The sequence below is a fragment of the Tamandua tetradactyla genome, chromosome 3 (assembly GCF_023851605.1).
Source record: "Tamandua tetradactyla isolate mTamTet1 chromosome 3, mTamTet1.pri, whole genome shotgun sequence".
In the NCBI taxonomy this organism is placed as follows: Eukaryota; Metazoa; Chordata; class Mammalia; order Pilosa; family Myrmecophagidae; genus Tamandua; species Tamandua tetradactyla.
The window spans coordinates 56,198,183-56,218,293 of record NC_135329.1 but is presented as its reverse complement, the minus strand read 5'-3'; the positions used below and the strand labels follow the sequence as shown (position 1 = coordinate 56,218,293).

Here is a 20,111-nt window from a genome sequence, read left to right as displayed (position 1 = left end):
TATAATTCTTTTAATGTGTTGCTGGATTCGATTTGCTAGAATTTTGTTGAGGATTTTTGCATCTATATTCAACAGAGAGATTGGTCTGTAGTTTTTTTTTTTTGTAATATCTTTGCCTGGTTTTGGTATGAGGGTGATGTTGGCTTCATAGAATGAATTAGGTAGCTTTCCCTCCACTTCAATTTTTTTTGAAGAGTTTGAGCAGGGTTGGTACTAATTCTTTCTGGAATGTTTGGGAGAATTCACATGTGAAGCCGTCTGGTCCTGGACTTTTTGGGAATCTTTTGAATGACTGATTCAATTTCTTTACTTCTGATTGGTTTGTTGAGGTCATCTATTTCTTCTTGAGTCAAAGTTGGTTGTTCATGCCTTTCTAGGAAGTTGTCCACTTCATCTACATTGTTGTATTTATTAGCATAAAGTTGTTCATAGTATCCTGTTATTACCTCCTTTATTTCTGTGAGGTCAGTAGTTATGTCTCCTCTTCCATTTCTGATCTTATTTATTTGCATCCTCTCTCTTCTTCTTTTTGCCAATCTTACTAAGGACCCATCAATCTTATTGATTTTTTCATAGAACCAACTTCTGGTCTTATTGATTTTCTCTATTGTTTTCATGCTCTCAATTTCATTTATTTCTGCTCTAATCTTTGTTATTTCTTTCCTTTTGCTTGCTTTGGGGTTAGTTTGCTGTTCTTTCTCCAGTTCTTCCAAGTGGACAGTTAATTCCTGATTTTTTGCCCTTTCCTCTCTTTTGATATAGGCATTTAGGGCAATAAATTTCCCTCTTAGCACTGCCTTTGCTATGTCCCATAAGTTTTGATATGTTGTGTTTTCATTTTCATTCGCCTCGAGATATTTACTGATTTCTCTTGTAATTTCTTCCTTGACCCACTGGTTGTTGAAGAGTGTGTTATCGAGCCTCCATGTATTTGTGAATTTTCTGGCACTTTGCCTATTATTGATTTCCAACTTCTTTCCTTTATGATCTGAGAAAGTGTTGTGTATGATTTCAATCTTTTTAAATTTGTTGAGACTTGCTTTGTGACCCAGCATATGGTCTATCTTTGAGAATGATCCATGAGCACTTGAGAAGAAGGTATATCCTCCTGTTGTGGGGTGTAATGTCCTATAAACGTCTGTTAAGTCTAGCTCATTTATTGTAATATTCAAATTCTCTGTTTCTTTATTGATCCTCTTGTCTAGATGTTCTGTCCATTGATGAGAGTGGGGAATTGAAGTCTCCAACTATTATGGTAGATGTGTTTATTTCCCTTTTCAGTATTTGCAGTGTTTGCTTCACGTATTTTGGGGCATTCTGGTTCGGTGCATAAATATTTATGATTGTTATGTCTTCTTGTTTAATTGTTTCTTTTATTAGTAGATAGTATCCTTCTTTGTCTCTTTTAACTGTTTTACACTTGAAGTCTAATTTGTTGGATATTAGTATAGCTACTCCTGCTCTTTTCTGGTTGTTATTTGCATGAAATATCTTTTCCCAACCTTTCACTTTCAACCTATGTTTATCTTTGGGTCTAAGATGTGTTTCCTGTAGACAGCATATAGAAGGATCCTGTTTTTTAATCCATTCTGCCAGTCTATGTATTTTGATTGGGGAGTTCAGTCCATTAACATTTAGTGTTATTACTGTTTGGGTAGTACTTTCCTCTACCATTTTGCCTTTTGTATTTTATATGTCATATCTAAATTTCCCTTCTTTCTACACTCTTCTCCACACCTCTCTATTCTGTCTTTTTGTATCTGTCACTAGTGCTCCCTTTAGTATTTCTTGCAGAGCTGGTCTCTTGGTCACAAATTCTCTCAGTGACTTTTTGTCTGAAAATGTTTTAATTTCTCCCTCATTTTTGAAGGATAATTTTGCTGGGTATAGAATTCTTGATTGGCAGTTTTTCTCTTTTAGTAATTTAAATATATCATCCCACTCTCTTCTCGCCTCCGTGGTTTCTGCTGAGAAATCTACACATAGTCTTATTGGGTTTCCCTTGTATGTGATGGATTGCTTTTCTCTTGCTGCTTTCAAGATCCTCTCTTTCTCTTTGACCTCTGACATTCTGACTAGTAAGTGTCTTGGAGAACGTCTATTTGGATCTATTCTCTTTGGGGTACGCTCCACATCTTGGATCTGTAATTTTAGGTCTTTCATAAGGGTTGGGAAATTTTCAATGATAATTTCTTCCATTAGTTTTTCTCTTCCTTTTCCCTTTTCTTCTCCTTCCGGGACACCCACAACACATATATTTGTGGGCTTCATATTATCATTCAATTCCCTGAGCTCCTGCTCATATTTTTCCATTCTTTTCCCTATAATTTCTGTTTCTTTTTGGATTTCAGATGTTCCACCCTCCAGTTCACTAATCCTAACCTCTGTCTCTTGAAATCTACCATTGTCAGTTTCCATTGTTTTTTCATCTCTTCTACTGTATCTTTCATTCCCATAAGTTCTGGATTTGTTTTTTCAGACTTTCCATTTCTTCTTTTTGTTCATTCCTTGCCTTCTTCATGTCCTCCCTCCATTCATTGATTTGGTTTTTGATGAGGTTTTCCATTTCTGTTTGTATATTCTGAATTAATTGTCTCAGCTCCTGTATCTCATTTGAACTATTGGTTTGTTCCTTTGACTGGACCATATCTTCAATTTTCCTGGTGTGATTTGTTGTTTTTTGCTGGCATCTAGACATTTAATTACCTTAATTAGTTTATTCTGGAAATTGCTTTCACTTATCTTACCTAGGGTTTTCTTGCTAGATGAGTTTGTTGTCTATCTGTTCTTTGACCTTCAGTTCAGCTTTTTCTGGGCCTCTAGCTCAAGTTTTGTTTAACAGAGGGTAATTTTTCAGTTCTTGTTTTCTTGTTTCTTGTCCTGCTTGTAAGGTGCCTTTTCCCTCCCCACGCTTTCGGAGGGTCTACATAGGTATTACAGACTCCAGCCAGGTTTTCCTGGACTAAACTGGCCTCCTATCAGGGGGAAGGAGTCACCTGTGCTTTTTTTCCCTGAGGGTGAGACCCAGCAGGTTGAAAGACTTTCCTGTGAAGTCTCTGGTGCTCTGTTTTTCTTATCCTGCCCAGTATGTGGCGCTTGTCTGCCTGTGGGTCCCACCAGCAAAAGATGTTGTGGCTCCTTTAATTTTGGAAGGCTCTCCCTGCTGGGGGTGTGGTGGAGACAGAGGAGAGGTTGTAGACTGGTTTTAATGGCTTCAAATTGCCAAGCCCTGGGGTCTGAATTCCTTGAGAGAGGGATTCCACCTAAGTTGGGCTTCACCCCTCCCCTGGGGAAGGCACAGGCAGGAGACAGCTCTGAAAGCAGTCTGTTTCTGCCTATTCCTGGGGCAGTTGCAGCCCGAGTAGTCCCACCACTGAATCCAGAGGCAGCCAAGCCTCCATAGAGACAGCCACAAAAACCTCCATTTTGTCCCCTTTCCTCTTTTTCAGTTAGCCCAATAAGCGACCTCCGCCTTGACCAGTTTCGCCTCAGCTAGGGGTCTATTTTTAGTAGTCAGAATTTGTTTATTAATGCCACAATTGGTGTTTGGTTGGACTCAGTCCCTGCTACTGTTAGAGTGTCTTTCCTTTCCCTCCGGGAAGCTGCCTGTGGGGGAGGGGCGCCGGCCGCCAGCCGCAGCAGCTTGGGGAACTCATGGTTCTGGAAACTCACAGCCGGTCCAGGTGGTCCAGACTGGGGTACACTGTGTGTCCGGTCACTATCGTGGCTCCGGGAGCTGCTCTGTACCGTTTCTGGTTATTTATTAGTTGTTCTGGAGGATCAACTAAAACACACACATTGCTAAGCTGCCATCTTGGCCCCCTTGCATGATGGTTTTGTAAACCCATAACTTCTCTAATAAAAAATCTGAAATTTCTTTATTCTTGAACACTTAAAAAATACAAAAGTCAAGGGGAAAATAAATAACTGCTTCAACCTTTTTCCAGGTGGAATTCTCTGATTGCTTCACTTATGGCTGAAAGTCCCATAGGGTATCTGGCTGACATTCCAGAGGTCACAGTTGATACAAAAGCCAGAAAACCTTCCAGCACAGAGATAAGAAATAAGCAGTTCATTTTTTGCACAGCCAATGAATCCAGTTGCTTCAGTATTCATTCAAGGAAAGTCATTAGTTACAAATGTGCCAAAGTTTTCAAAGTTCCTTGTTTGGACTTACAAGTCACAGCAGATGCTAAGATTGTATGTCATGTGTTGATCTTGGCAGAAATTTTGCTTTTTTAATTGAATGTTTTTCCTCACAGCCCATTTGTTGTTCTAGTATCTTACTACCAGCTTTCCAATCACACGGGGAACATTCAGAAGTCCAGAGACAGACATAATGAGGGTCAGATCCTTTGCTTCTCTCTCCAAGACGCACTGAAGTCTCTTATTCATTCTGGTCTTACTCACACAATGAAGTTTGAGTCACTGAAAAAAAATGTCTGATGGTTTCAATCTCAGTTTGTCTTCTTTTTTTTTAAAGTCAGAATATTCAGTAATATCAGCTGAATAAGCATTCCCTAAATATCGCAAATGAAAGACATAGCAGTCAGTTTACAAAAACATATTCTTTTTCAAGTGTAGAGCAAAATCATGTCAAATGACCCAAGATATTTAGACTGCTGTCAACTGTAATCCTTTTCCATAAGGTATCTCTTCTTTGGTTTTGCAGGAACTTTGCATTTCTTTGTTGCCTTCAAGAAACAATTTTATTCAGTACGGGTGGTTGGAGATGAGAACTCACTACTGGCTGGCTTGTCAAAACATGTTGCTGGATTTCAGTTACCTAACTTCTTAGCCATGCCATGAGAAAGAATTCACAGCACAGCACAGAGTAAACTGGCAGAAAATTTACAGAGAATACATGAGAGAACTCGTGGGCACTCTCACAAAAACAGAGTTGAGAATGGTGAGAAGCCTCAATAATGTCCTTTTGAGTGGTTTCTCTTCCCTTGTTAGAACCTGTCAGGGACAGATTGCATTTAATTGTCATTGTTTCTTTAGTTGCCCCCCTTTTTTTAAGTCTAGGAATATACAACCTAAACTTCCCCATCCCAACCACTGCCAAACATACTATTCAGTGTGATTAATCACATTCACAGTGTTGAAGTACCCTCACCACCTTCCATTACTAAATTAGAAACCCTACACCCATTTTGCATTAACTTCCCATTCCTATTACCTCTGCACCTGGGACTCTGTACTGTACTTTCTGTCTCTGTGAGTGTCCATATTCTCCAACATTTTCTCTGAAGCTACCATGGGGTTTAAATTTAACATCCTAGATTTGTAACAACCATGTTTGATTTGATACCAACTTAATTTCAATATACACAACCTATGTTCCTATATCCCTCTGTTCCCCCTTTATATAATTCTTGTCACAAATTACATATTTATACACTAAGAGTCCCAAACCACCAATTTCTCATTACCTTTTATGCCTTTGCCTTTTAAATCCTGTAGGAAGTAAAAAGTGGAGTTACAAACTAAAAATACAATAGTCCTAGAGTTCATTTTTACCCATGTTGTTACCCATATCAGAGATCCTAATTTTCCATCCGGCTTTGATATATTTTCTCTTGTTCTTTCCTTTCAAACCTTCTTTACTTTCAAATCCCCCTTGCATCTTTTGTAGGGCCTACCTGATGGTGATAGACTCCCTCAGCTTTGTTTTTCTGAGACTGTCTTAATTTTTCCCTTTATTTTTTAAATTTTTTATTGATATGTATTATATATTCACATCCCATGTAATCATCCAAGGTGTACAATCAATGGTTCACAATATCATCATATAGCTGTGTGTTTATCATCACAATCAGGTTTTTTTCCTTTTTTGTGAAAACTAACATATATATATATATATATATAAAAACCATCTTGCCAGGTTGTCATTTCATCTTACTGCTGCATAATATTCCATTGTGTGTATATATATATAATATATAATAATATAATCTCAGTCAGACTTCCTTGTACATGCTTCTCTCTTGTAGCTGTCAGCATTCTCTCTTTACCTTTGTCATTTGATGGTTTGCTCATAATTTGCTACAATTTGGGTCTATTTGAGTTTATCCTGTCTGGAGTTCATTGAGCATCTTGGATGTATATGTTATATCTTTCATTAAATTGGGGGAGTTTTCATCCATTATTTCTTTGACTATTCCCTCTGTCTCCTTCTGTGTCTCTTTACATTCTGGGATTTTCCCAATGTGTATATTGATATGCTTGATGGCATCCCACATGCTCCTCAGACTCTGTTCACTTTTCTTCATGGTTTCTTCCTTCTGTTCCTGAGATTGGATGAATTCAATTATCGTTTCTTCAAGTTCTTTTTTTTTCCTGCTAGCTCCAATTCTGTTAACACCCTCTAGAGAATTTTAAATTTCTGTTAGTGTGATCTTCAGCTCTGTGTGTTTCCTTTTCATTATTTCCATTTCTATGTTGATATTCTCTTTGTGTTCATCTGTTGTTTTCCTGATTTTCCTTTTATTATTTGTCCATGTTTTCTTTTAGCTCCTTAGGCATATTTAGCATCATTTTTTTCTTATTGTGAAATACAACATATATACAAAAAAAGCAATAAATTTTCAAGTACATTTTAACAAGTAGTTTTAGAACAAATTTTAAAGTTTGGCATGGGTAACAGTTCCATGATTTTTTGTTTTTTCCTCTAGCTGCTCCAAGACACTGGAGACCAACAGAAATATCAGTGTAATGATTCAGCAGCTATTTGTTAAATAGCTGTTTTCTGTTATACTCCTCCTTCTCTTTAAATAACATATATACATAAAAGCAATAAATTTCTAAGTAGTTGTAGAACTACAATTAGTTGTAGAACAGATTTCAGAATTTGGTATGGGTTACAATTCCACAATTTAAGGCTTTTATTTCTAGCTGCTCCAAGGTACTGGTGACAAAAAGAAATATCAGTATAATGATTCAGCAATCACACTCATTTGTTAAACCTGACCTCTGCACAACTCTACCATCACCTTTGATCTTTCTCCCACTCTTTAGGGGTATTTGAGCTATTGCCATTCTAGCTTTTTCATGTTGGAAGGGGCTGCTGATAATATAAGATGGAACTCATTGATGTTCTGGAAAGGCTGGTCCCTCTGCATTTCAGGGCTTATCTGGTCCAGGACTCCTCTGGAGGTTATAGGTTTGGGAAAGTTACCCTAGTGCATAGAACCTTTGTAGAATCTTACATAATGCCCTAGAAATTCATTAGGATTGGCAGGAATGGTTTTGGTTGGGGGTTGGCAAGTTATAATAGGTAGCAATGTCTAACTGAAGCATGCATAAGAGTAACCTCCAGTGAAGCTGATCAGGTCAGGACTAAGGTAATTCAGAATACAGGGGTAAGGAAGACATTGCTTCTATTTTAGAACTTCATCTACTCTTTGAGACCAAAGGAACAAAGGTTTATGATGTCCAGAACCTAAATTTTCTGTACCACATAATCTAACTCAACCTGTCTGGATAGACCATTTAAACAACCCAAATACAGGGAGCCCAGAATAAGAATGAGGGCCTTGAATCCCGTATGGCTTGGTGTGATGCCTGGATACATCCCAGAGTATATTAATCAGATAATCAAAAAGTATTGGCAAAATCCCTTGAGGAATGGGAGAAAAGTTGTCAAACTATTAAACTTTACCACCGGGGAATCCCCTGATACTGTGCCAAACATTAGGTACATCCAAATTTAGCCCTTGATCTTGAGGCTCGCTCTTGTGAAGCTTATGCATGTAGCAGAGAAGCTTAGCCAACCTATAGGTATGCCTAAGAGTCACCTCCAGAGGACCTCTTTAGTTGCTCAGATGTGACCCCTCTCTCTCAAAGCCCAACCCTGTAAGTGAAACCATTGCCCTCCCCACTATATGGGACATGACATCTAGGGATGGCAGTCTCCCTGGTGGTGTGGGAGATGACTCCCAGTGATGAACCTGGCCCTGGCACCATGGGATTAACAATGTCATCCTGACCAAAAGGTGGAAAAGAAGTGACAAATAAGGTTTCAGTGGCTGTGAGACTTCTCTGGTGATTAGTGGTATTGCCGGGTCAAAGGACAACTCAATTTTTAGTTTTCTGAGGAACTGCCAGACTGACTTCCATAGCAGCTGTACCATTATACGTTCCCACAAGCAGTGTATTAACATAAATATCCCAATTTCTCCACATCTGCTCCAACATTTGTAGTTTCCTGTTAGCTTAATAGCAGCCATGCTTATAGGTGTGAGGAGGTATCTCCTTGTCATCTTGATCTGCATTTCTCTTATAGCTAATGAGAATGAGCATCTCTTCATGTGCTTTTTAGCCACCTGTATTTGCTCTTCAGAAAAATGTCCATTCACATCTTTAGTCCACTATCCAAATGTGTGATTTCCAAATATTTTCAATCTTTGAGTTGGCAGCCTCCTCACGTTTTTGACAGTCTTTTGAGGTGCAAAGGCATTTGGTTTTGAGAAGTCCCCATTTATCTATTTTTTTTTCTTTTGTTGCTTGTGCTTTGGGTATAAAGCTTAGGATGTTACCTCCTATTGCTAGCTCTTTCCCTACATGAAGACGTTTCCCTACATTTTCCTCTAGGAGCTTTAAGGTACTGATTTTATATTTAGGTGCTCGGTCCAATTTGAGTTAATTTTTATATAGGGTGTAAGATAAGAGTCCTCCTTCATTCTTCTGGCTATTGATACCAGTTCTCCCATGCCCATTTATTGAAAAGACTATTTTGTCCCAGTTCAGTGGATTTGGGAGCCTTGTCAAAAATCAGTTGACCATAGATTTGGTGGTCTATTCTATGCTCTCAATTCAATTCCATTGGTCAATACTTCTATCCTTGTACCAGTGCCATGCTGTTTTGACCACTGTGGTTTTATAATAAGCTTTAAAATCAGGGAGTATTAATCCTCCCACTTCATTCTTCTTTTTAAGGATGCTTTTAGCTATTTGGGATCTCTTTCCCTTCCAGATGAATTTGGTAACTAGCTTTTCCAAGTCTTCAAAGTAGGCTGTTGGAATTTTGATTGGTACTGTGTTGAATCTGTAGATCAATTTGGGTAGAATTGACATCTTAGCTACATTTAACTTTATTATCCATGAGCATGGAATGTCTTTCCCCCTATTTAGATCTTCTGTGGTTTCTTTTAACGATGTTATCTAGTGCCCTGTGTACAAGTCCTTTACATCCCTAGTTAAATTCATTCCTAGGTACTTGATTCCTTTAGTTGCTATTTTGAATCTTTTTTTTTTTTTGTATAATTAACTCCTCAGTTAGATCATTGCTTGTATATATAGAAATATTACTGATTTTTGCACATCAATTTTTTAACCTGTCACCTTGCTGAATTTGTTCAGTAACTCAAGTAACTTTTTTGTAGATTCCTCAGGATTTTCCAAGAATAGTATCATGTCATCTGCAAATAATGAAAGTTTTACTCCTTCCTTTCCAATTTGGGTGTGTTTTATTTCTTTTTCCCCTGATTGCTTTCACTAGAACTTCTAGTACAATGGTGAATAATACTGGTGACAGAGGGCATCCTTGTCTTGTTCCCAATCTTATAGGGGAAGCTTTCAGCCTCTCACCATTGAATATGATGCTTGCTATGGGTTTTTCATATATGCCTTTGTTCATGTTGAAGAAGCTACCTTTGATTCCTCCCTTTTGAAGTGTTTTTATCAGAAAAGATTGTTGAACTTTGTCAAATGCTTTTTCAGTATCAATCAAGATGATCATATGATTTTTCCCTTTCAATTTGTTAATGTGCTACACTACATTAACTGATTTTCTTGTAAACCATCCTTGCATTCCTGGTATAAACCCCACTTGGTTGTGGTGTATAATTCTTTTAATATGCTATTGGATTACATTTGCTAATATTTTGTTGAGAATTTTTGCATCTCTGTTCATCAGGGAGATTGGCCTGTAGTTTTCCTTTCTTGTAGCATCTTTACCTGGTTTTGGTATTAAAGTGATAGCTTCATAAATGAGTTATGTAGCATTTCTTTTTCCTCAATCTTTTGGAAAAGTTTGGACAGGATTGGTGTTAGGTCTTTTTGGAATGTTTGACAAAATTTCCCTGTGATGCCATCTGGCCTTAGGCTCTTCTTTGTAAGAAGATTTTTGATGAGTGATTGAATCTCTTTACTTGTGATTGGTTTGTTGAGATCTTCTATTTCTTCTTGAGTCAGTGTAGTTTGTGTGTTTTCCCAAATCTGTCCATTTCATCTAAGTTGTCTAGTTTTTGACATATAATCATTGTATCCTCTTATGAATTATTTTGTTTCTTCAGGATCTGTTGTAATGACCCTTTCTCATTTCTGATTTTATTTGCATCCTCTCTCTTTTTCTTCATTGTCAGTCTTGTAGTGGCCCATCAATTTTATTCATTTTCTCAAAGAACCAACTTTTGGTTTTTTTTTTAATTCTTTCTATTGATCTTTTGTTCTGCCATTCATTTAACTCTGCTTTAATCTTTATTTCTCTTCTTTTATTTGCTTTGGGGTTAGTTCACCATTCTTTCTCAAGTTCCTCCAGGTGAGCAGTTAAGTCCTCAATTTTTGTTCTTTCTTCTTTTCTAATATAGGTATTTAGGGCAATAAGTTTCCCTCTCAGCACAGCCTTTGCTGCATCTCATAAATTCTGATATGTTGTATTATTGTTTTCATTTGTCTCCAGATAGCTACTGATTTCTCTAGCAATTTCCTCTTTGACCCACTCATTGTTTAAGAGTGTGTTATTTAATCTCCATATATTTGCAAAAGTTCTTATTCTTCAGTGGTTATTAATTTCCAGCTTCACTCCATTATGATTAGAGAAATTGCTTTGAATAATTTCAATGTTTTTAAATTTATAAAGTCCTATTTTGTGCCCAGCATATTCTGTATTCTGGGGAATGTACTATGAGTACTACAGAAAAATGTATATCCTGGTGTTCTGGGGTGCAATGACCTATATATATCTGTTAGGTCTAATTCATTTATCAAATTGTTTAATTACTCTACTTCCTTGTTGATCCTCTATCTGGTTGTTCTGTCTATAGAGGAGAGTGGTGTATTAAAGTCTCTTACTATTATTGTTGAAATGTCTATCGCTCCCTTCAGTTTTGCCAATGTCAGTCTCATGTACCTTGGAGCTCCTTGTTTGGGAGTATAGACATTTATGACTGTTATTTCTTCTTGGTTAATTGTCCCTTTTACTAATATATAGTGTCCTTCTTTGTCTCTTATGATGTCTTTACATTTAAAGTCTCTTTTGCCCCACACTGGTATAGCTATTTCTGTTTTCTTTTGGCTATACCTTGTGTGGAACATCTTTTACCATTGTTTCACTTTCAATCTATTTGTATCCTTGTGTCTAAGATGAGTCTCTTGTAAGCAGCATATAGCCGGATTATGTTTCTTAATCCATTCTGCCAATCTGTGTCTTTTCATTGGTAAGTTTAGTCCATTAACATTCAAAACTATTACTGTGAAGGCATTTCTTGAATCCACCATTTTATCCTTTGGATTTTATTTGTCAGATCAATATTTTCTTTTCCTTCTTTCTCTTTTTATCCTTTAAGTTACCTTTACTGGTATTCTTCAATCCTGTGCCCTCCTCCAGACCTCCCTCTCCTGTCTTTTTTTTTTTTTTTTCCAGCTGGCAGAACTCCTGTTAGTATTTCTTGTCGAGCTGGTCTCTCATTGATATATTCTTTCAGCCTTTGTCTGTGAAAATTTTAACCTCTCTTTCAGCTTTGAAGGACAATTTGGCTGGGTGCAGAATTCTTTGCTGAAAGTCTTTCTCTTTCAGGATCTTAAATATATCGTACTACTGCCTTCTTGCCTCTATGGTGTCAGTTGAGTAGTCTAAACTCAGTCTTCAGTGGTTTCCCTTGTATGTAGTAGATTGTTTTCCTCTTGCCGCTTTCAGGATTTTCTGCTTCTCTTCAATATTTGACAGACTGATTAGTATATGTCTTGGGATAATTGGCCTATTTGGATTTATTCTATTTGGAATTTATTGGGCTTCTTTGATTTGCATATTTATTATATCTTCCACTAATCTTCCTAGCCCTTTACTCTTCTCTTCTCCTTCTGGAACATCAATGATTCTTACATTTGTGCACTTTGTTTTGTCCATCATTTCCCTGAGATCCAATTCAAATTCTTCCTTTTTTTTGTTCATTTGCTCTTCTGTGTTTGAAATCAGCTGTCCTATCCCCTGGTTCACTTATTCTTTCTTCTGCCTCTTCAAAGCTGCTGTTTTGTGTCTTTGTTTTTTATTTGATCTACAGCATCATTAATCTGTGATATCTGCTATTTTTGTATTTATTCCTTCAAATTCCTCTTTATGCTCTTTTGGTGTCTTCTTGATCTCTTTTATGTCATTAGCCATCCCACTGCTTTTATTTAGTATAGTTACATGAACATCTTTGATTAGTTGTACTAAAGTCTGTGTCTCCTCCAGTGTCTTAATTTGCTCATTAGACTGGGCTGTATCTGTCTGCATCTTCATATGGTTAGTGATCTTCTGTTGTCTTTGTAGCATGTAAATCTCTTGATAGGGTTACTTTCTTTAGATGCTGATTTCCTTCAGTAGTCTAAACTTTCTATTTCCAGGATAGGTGTGGAGCAAGATGTGGGGCATTAGGAGAGACACAACAGTGCGGTGATGGGTTATGGTGCAGATAAATGTACGAGTCAGGGACTCTGGGACTCTATATTTGTGCTTTCTTTTCCCCATCTCCCTGTCTGTGCACCTGTGATGGCTCAGGGCTTCCATCTGAAAATGGATACACTAGGCTGTTTGTGCTAGCTGACCAGTCTCCTGTTCTCTGAGACTCAGTTCTGCTTTTTCAACCAGGGCCTCCACTCCAGCCAGAAGGGCCTATTTGCTCTGCCCGCTTGGCAGAAGGATTCCGTGTGCTCACTATTTAGGATCATTTAAAAAAAAAAATCTTTCCCTGGGATGTGCCAGGTCTGCTCTTCTTCATTGATTGCTTCTAATGCTTCAGTCTTCTCCTTTGCCTGGGCAATCATTTCCTGTTTCTTTGTATGTTTTATAATCTTTTGTTGAAACTTGGACATTTTGATGTTTGAATTGTTATTGCTGAAATTTGGACTCTGAAGTGTGTCTGTTCCTTAAGCTTGTATCTAGCTAGTTTTATGACAAAGCTTTCCTTGAACACCAGAAGCTAACAAAAATGAATGAATGAAAAAGTTTTCCTTGAACACCAGGAGCTAACAAAAATGAATGAATGAACGAACGAACGAATGAATGAATGGATTTGTGGGAGTTCTCTCCTTTGGGGCTTATCTATACAATGAGTTTAGAGAATAACTCAAGGTCAAAGCATAGGGGCCTCCTTGATCCTTTCTGCACATATGTCTTATTTGGGGCATGAGTTGTGGCCCTGGGAATTCCCCCATTTACACAGATATGTATGTCCTTTCTTCCCTAGGGAACAGTTTCCTCACAGTCCCAGACATTGTACTGTATGTCTCCCAGCCATAACAACTTGACTGCTTTACCACTATGTTCTGTGTAAGAGCTCCGAGAGCTGCCTTTTACACACACAAGATAAGTTCTGGAAAGGCAAATATGTTAATTGTGTCCTGGCTCAGTCCCTCAGGCCATCACCAGTGAGAATGGGACAGTCATACCTACTCCCAATATGTGCATGAAGATTACTCTGCTCCTTCTGGAGCTAGGATCAGGGGCCTGCATTGGGAGTGGGGGAGGGGGGCTTTGCTGAATTAGTGAGGGGATGGGGGCAGGGCCAGCCAGGACACCACAAGAACCTAGCACTTTTAGGTTGCCATTTTCTTGATTCAGCTTTCCCTGTTACTGCAATCCTTCAACTGTTTTCTAGAATTTTGAGAAAGAGGTATCTGCCAGTTCTTGCTGGTTGTTCAAAGCTTCTGTGGGAAGAAAGTCATGGAGCATCTCACAACAATATCTCGATAGATGTAGAGCTGTTGGACATCATATTGAGATGACAAGAAGGGTGAGATGAAACCCACTCAAAGAAGAGTAAGAAACTAGGTTGTTGGCTCCAGGATCACATTTTACCACCTTTCAACTCTCAGTTATGAAAGCAAGTTATTAAAGTTTCTTTATTGTTTAAATGAGTTTCAATAGTATCTGATACTCGAAATCTTCCACTTGATACACTGGTCATGAAAGCCAAAATAATTTAAAAGGCTGTCATTAATGTCAAGTGCCTTAGATAAAGATAAGTAATTAGCAATTAGGCAATTTGGCAATCAGAAGGTTACTGGTAACCATGGAAAAGCATTTTCAGTGGAAGCAGCATATGATAGTGGAAAGAAACGAAGTTTGGAGTTAGTCACACTTCTGCCTCTTCTTAGCAATACAATCTTCTGAACCTCTATGAGTCTCATCTATGAAAAGGGGACAATATCCCCCATTTCACCTGATTCCTGGAAGATTAAAGAAGATTATGTCAAGCATCTAACAGCTCAACAAATTAGCTCAATAAATGGTATGGCAGGGAGAGAAGTCAGATTACAATGGATTGAAGTGCTTAAGTGAGAAAGTGGAATAATAAACAATATTTTCTCAAGGATATAAACACACAGCTTACAAAAATGAAGTACAAATGGTCAATAAATATAAAGTTTTGTTCAATTTCACTCAGAGAAGTGCAAATCAAAGCAGTAGGATACAAGAAATAAAGTTCTCTCATATTGCAGAAACAAGTTTTCTTACACTCAGTAGGAATATAAGTTTGCTGTCTTTGGATGGCAATTTGGCAAAATCTATAAAATATTCTTTGACTTATAGTTCCTCTGCTAAGAATCCAGTCTACGATTTTACATTATGAGTATGTAAGGGCAGATGTACAAGCATGTTTTCTGCAGCAATGCTTAAAACAACAAAAACAGCCTAAATGTACATCAGTGCAGCACTGCTTAAACATCTATAAAATGGGATACAATACAGTCATCACTAAGAATAAATGTCTAAAAGATATTGATAAATGAAATCGTTAGTAAAAAGCAGTATGAATAATATATTTGAATTTGCATAAAGGATTCTCAGGCAGCCTTTAAGAAATTATCAATGGTCACCTCTAGGGAGTGGGACTGCAAAGGTAAGGAATTTATTCTTCAGATAAATAATTTCATGAGGTTCTAAAATTCATTCTAATGGTTTTTTTTCTTAGCATGTGTTACATTTATTAAAAAATGAAATAAAATTTAGTTAAAAGATGATTTGAAGGTGCTAATGGTTAAAGGCACTGAGCATTAACGAAGTCTGTCCTTTTTCTTCAAGATATGAGTTGAACAAAGAAGAAATTATTTATGTACCTTTTGTTATTCTGTATCCTATTGTGAGAGATGTTGAGCTTGTAAAGAGCACTGGAGGAGTCAGAAGTCAGAAGTCCAAGGCTCAAAGCCTAGGGCTACAGCACTCACTAATTGTGTAACCTAATGTGAGGTGAAAATATTGGTAATATTGGGTGAAAATAATACAATATTTCCTTTACAGGTTTAATGAGCTAATGACCATGACAGCACTTTGTTCAATGTGCTAAGGTCCAAGTAAGGTCCAACTAACCTCACACTTGCAAGTGTCCCATTCAGTCTCCTGTTGCTCCTTCCTAATTAAGACTATGTCTTATCTATGAAGCCACATTTTCTTGAGCCCCACTGCCTCTTAGGGACTTCTGCTTTACTGACTGCACCCTACTGAATAGACAGTTCCTACTTCCTGGCCCCACTCAACGGCCTACAGGTCCAGGTTCAACCCACGTTCATTTATGAGCTTATAAACTTCAAAAAAACATCCTTACTGTCTCACAACTTACAAAACTATTTCCTGGGATATCTACTACATAACTAGCATTGTTTTGGGTGCCAGAGATCCAAAGTCAACTAAGACAACAAACCTTTACTCAAGGAAATCAGAGGTTGTAAGGATTGACAAGTTTTCAGAGTAGTGAGTGCTATGAGAGAGGGAGCATTGCGTGCTAAAGAAACAAGAATAATGCCATTGGGGAGAGCAGGAAAAGTTTGCTCAGGGGAAAGCCAGGTTTTAAAGCAGAAGAAAGACTAAGTGACAAAGGGTGAAAAGAACTGTAGTATGTGGGAAGGTAAGGAATATAAGGGGACCCCAAGTAGATCCATGGAGCCCTAGTAAAGCACAGAGAATGCAAAAAAGCCCTGAGAGGAAAAGCTCAAAGAGAGTAGATTGGCCAGATCCCACTGGGTTTCCTGTGCTATGACTCTGGAGCCAATGAGTGATCAGGGTCTAAATCTGTTAGTAAGGATTCTTCACGTTTGAGCCAAGGATCAGAGTGAACAATGAACAGATGTCATAGGAAATCTATCAGAATGTTTACTTCATTAATTTGATAATGTATTCATTAAAAATATATTTCGGTATCTATCACATTTAGGCCCTAGTTTACCTGAATATGCTCAGAACAGCTGTTTGATTTACAAATTCTAATGAATTTAAACATTCTTGGAATATTCCAAGCATTTTCTGCTAAGGTTTTAAAAATTAAGAGCATTAAGATTTTATATCTCAAAACCTTTACTACTACTTTAGCTTTAGAGGCTCAAATTTGGTAATAGTTAAAAAAGTACTCAGGGCTTCTTTAATAATTATTACTAGGATCATTTAAGACACCTGTTAAGTAAAAATTAACAGGAAGGAAAAGACCTAAGTATACATGTTAAGAAACAAGGAGAAAGTACTAAGGAGGTTCTTTTCTCAGTTCTAATATGTCAAGATCCCAAATCTTACTTTTCTGACTAATGAAAGGATAAAGTCAAATTGAATAACAGAAGACAGACATATTATGAAATAGACATATAAAATTTAATCCTTTTGTTTTAAAATGCATCTTGGATGACACAATTAAAAACAATAAAGACAAAATCAATTTCATAAAATAAAATACAAAATATTATATGACCCGTGTCCCACTGTATATTAGAAAACCAGCAATTTAGTTCACAGATTTCATTAGAATATTTTAACATAAGGATGTATCCATCAATCCTACTTACACAAATGACCTATTCTAGTTTCCAAAACCTAAAGATACCCGTGATTATATTTCTGTGATGAACTTAACATTTTTTAGTAATTTTATATATTTAAACACGTGTACAAAATATTCCCCTGCTATAGTAATATATTCTCATAAATTCATGGATGCTTTTTAGAATTGTTAACATACAAGGTAATCAAAGCTTGAAGGCTCTGAAACATAGTAACATAAAAATCCTTTCTTCTAACAAGATTAGGAAGAGCTCCATTCTGAGAGTGATCGCTTGGTTCACAATAACTAAAATATGCTTGTTATAATTACTATATTTGTTCACTCTATATAGGTACATCCGACTGATACTAGCAAACACTACAGACCTGAGTTACCATAGTGTTTTTCTTTTACTTCATTTGTTTAAACAGTGCAGAAATTCAAAAAATAATATTTTCAATAGCAAACTGAATTTCTGTCATTTGAGAAAGTTTTGCTATGCTATGGAATGATTGCTTGTATTGGGAAAACACATAGGATACTTTTTAGTGGGTTCCACTAAGTATTCTAATTGTTTGGTGTAAATTATCAAAAATAACTTAACCTTTTGCCTAGAGAAAGTCTTCAAGGTAGAACTTATTGAATATCTTCACTATATGTACACAGACACCATAGTTATATATTATATATTTATATAAGACATGTATGTACACATTTACAGACACAGACCTTCAAAAATATATTGCACTTATATACAATGCAGCTTTATCGTAACTGATTTCATACTGTAATCTATTTAAATTCTTCATAAGAAAGACAGTTGATATGTCCAAGAAGGTTGTAAAGGAAGATTTCCGTAACATGCCCTATTTCAGTAAACATTTATTGGAGGGGCGGGCCACGGTGGCTCAGCAGGCAAGAATGCTCGCCTGCCATGCCAGAGGAACCGGGTTTGATTCCCGGTGCCTGCCCATGTAAAAAAAAAAAAAAAAAAAAAAAATTTATTGGAGGATTAAAGTTGAAGGGAGAAAGGGGCTCATCCCTTTGCTCTTCAGATGCCAACTCCCTCTAACCTGAGGCAATCAGAATTATATTGAATTCAGGCAATAGCACAAAATCCTTAAAGCCAAGCCTACTGCTTCTTCTGATTTCCACTGAAGAGAAAGAAGGCAGGTATTCCAATATTTTTATAAATAATGTAACAGATACCCTAAAAGGTTCCCCAGAGAGTCTATTAAATCTTGGAACAAAGTTTTCACTTTTAATCCTAAATATCTGTATTAGAAAATGCAAATACAATGGTATATGGATATCTCTATCATCTGAAAAAGGTCAATGCAATAAATTAAATGTTATTATCAAGCCAAATACTTCTACTGACATTCACCCATGTTTGGAAGGTGATTGACTGGTAAATTTGCAGCTTGCCAAACAATAAGATCTACTTAACATCTTCAATTAACTCATTGGGAGGTAAGGGTGGGCCAGTATGCCTTTAGATCTCAGTGAGGGTGAGTTTGTATGATCCTCCTGCTTCCTCTATCTCTAACTGGAAGGTATCTTCGTTGGAATAATGCTTCACAATGTTGTCATCCATGTTCACCAGTATCCTGAATAAGGAGAGACAAATTCACTTTCTTCCTACCAGGCTTTAGAGTAAGACCCAGATTTTTAATTACTACCTCTGTCAGTGCCTAGCTGTGAGAAATGAGACACATTATTTAAATCTCCCCAAGCCTCAATTTCCTCATTTATAAAATGGGGATAATAATGGCATTGACCTTATAAGATTGGTATGAGAATTAAATGAGGGAATCAAGTAAAGCATTTATAATTGTGTGTTAGCACAGAATAAACAATGAATATTAGCTTCCTTATTGTTACTTCTGGCATGTAGCAATCACTAAAATGGAAGCTAATATAATACAGTAAAATAAATCTGCAGAAGGAATACTTCATTAGTCCAGTTTTAGAAAGCATATTGATCAAATTACTACATGATCTGAAGCCCATGAAAAAAAACTTCCCTGATAAGTCATCCTCAAAGTTTAAATGAACCATTATAAAGTCTAACCCTTTCCACTAATGTCACCTAGAAAATTCCAATTAGGATTTATTTCAGAATTAAGCCCCAAAACTCTTCTATTATTTCCTGCTTATCCATGCCAAATAGCACAGACAGTTTAGTAAAGCAAAACTGAAAATATTATTTCTAGACAGCAAAGAAATGCTTTACTTCAAAAATGATCTAGGGCAGCATGATAAAGTAGAACAATTAGAAACTTTAGAACATGGCTCTGCCAGAAACACGCCTCAAGACCCAGTCAGGTCTCTTAAGCTTTCTGTGCCTCACATACCTCATCTATAAGCTACAAATAAAAATACCCATCTCAGGTTCACATCAGGATGATGTGAAATTAAATGAAATACATGTAAAGAGCCTGACCCAGTGCTTGGCTCATGATGAGTGCTCAGTAAATAGAGTAACTATTATTGCTATGTTTAGTAAATTTAATAATGTACTCTGAAATTTGGAGCCACTTCACTGCTGCCAAGCATGGGAAGAGCAAATAAATACTTCACCTGAAGGAAAAAAAAAACTCATCAAAGAAGTTTTTAAAGGGTAGCTCAATTTTATGTGGATAATTTAATGAGAAAAAAATACATTCTAGCATTATTGCTTCTATAACTTTTTGGACTGGACACAAATGCATATGTCAATAATGTAATTTTAGTTAGAGGTCATAAGAATGCAAGTCAATGCTCACCCCTTTTTACATTTCTTGAATATTTTCCCAATCTTGTCATGGGGAACATCATACTTGTCTGAGATCTAAAAGAGAAAAGAACAATAATTATGAAGTGCTATTTTCATGGCTTAAACACATATCCACATACACACACATATATATAAAAACTCAACTTTCTGTTTTGCAAAAATGTCAACAGAATAAGACCCAGTTCAGTCTTAAGAGATTTATTTACCTTTCTCTAGGGGGGGTGGACTCAAATTCTCATTAATTGCCCCGAATTTACAGATATCAATAAGCCAAATATTGGAAAAAAATATTTACAACTACGACAAGGTAAGTGTTACAGTCA

General features: G+C 36.8%; 1 protein-coding gene across 4 annotated transcripts in view; it reads right to left on the bottom strand.

The window, feature by feature from the left end:
- Window positions 1–16,821: 16,821 nt before the first annotated feature.
- Window positions 16,822–20,111, bottom strand: part of GRHL1 (grainyhead like transcription factor 1) — a 67,263-nt gene continuing 63,973 nt past the window's right edge. For all 4 annotated transcript variants that reach the window (XM_077153159.1, XM_077153160.1, XM_077153158.1 and 1 more), the window contains exons 15-16: window positions 19,778–19,842; window positions 16,822–18,619 (exon numbers count right to left, since the gene is read on the bottom strand). In XM_077153159.1, coding sequence (XP_077009274.1) covers window positions 18,505–18,619; window positions 19,778–19,842 — 180 coding nt within the window. In that variant the 3' untranslated portion in view covers window positions 16,822–18,504. The remainder of the gene's footprint in view (window positions 18,620–19,777; window positions 19,843–20,111) is intronic.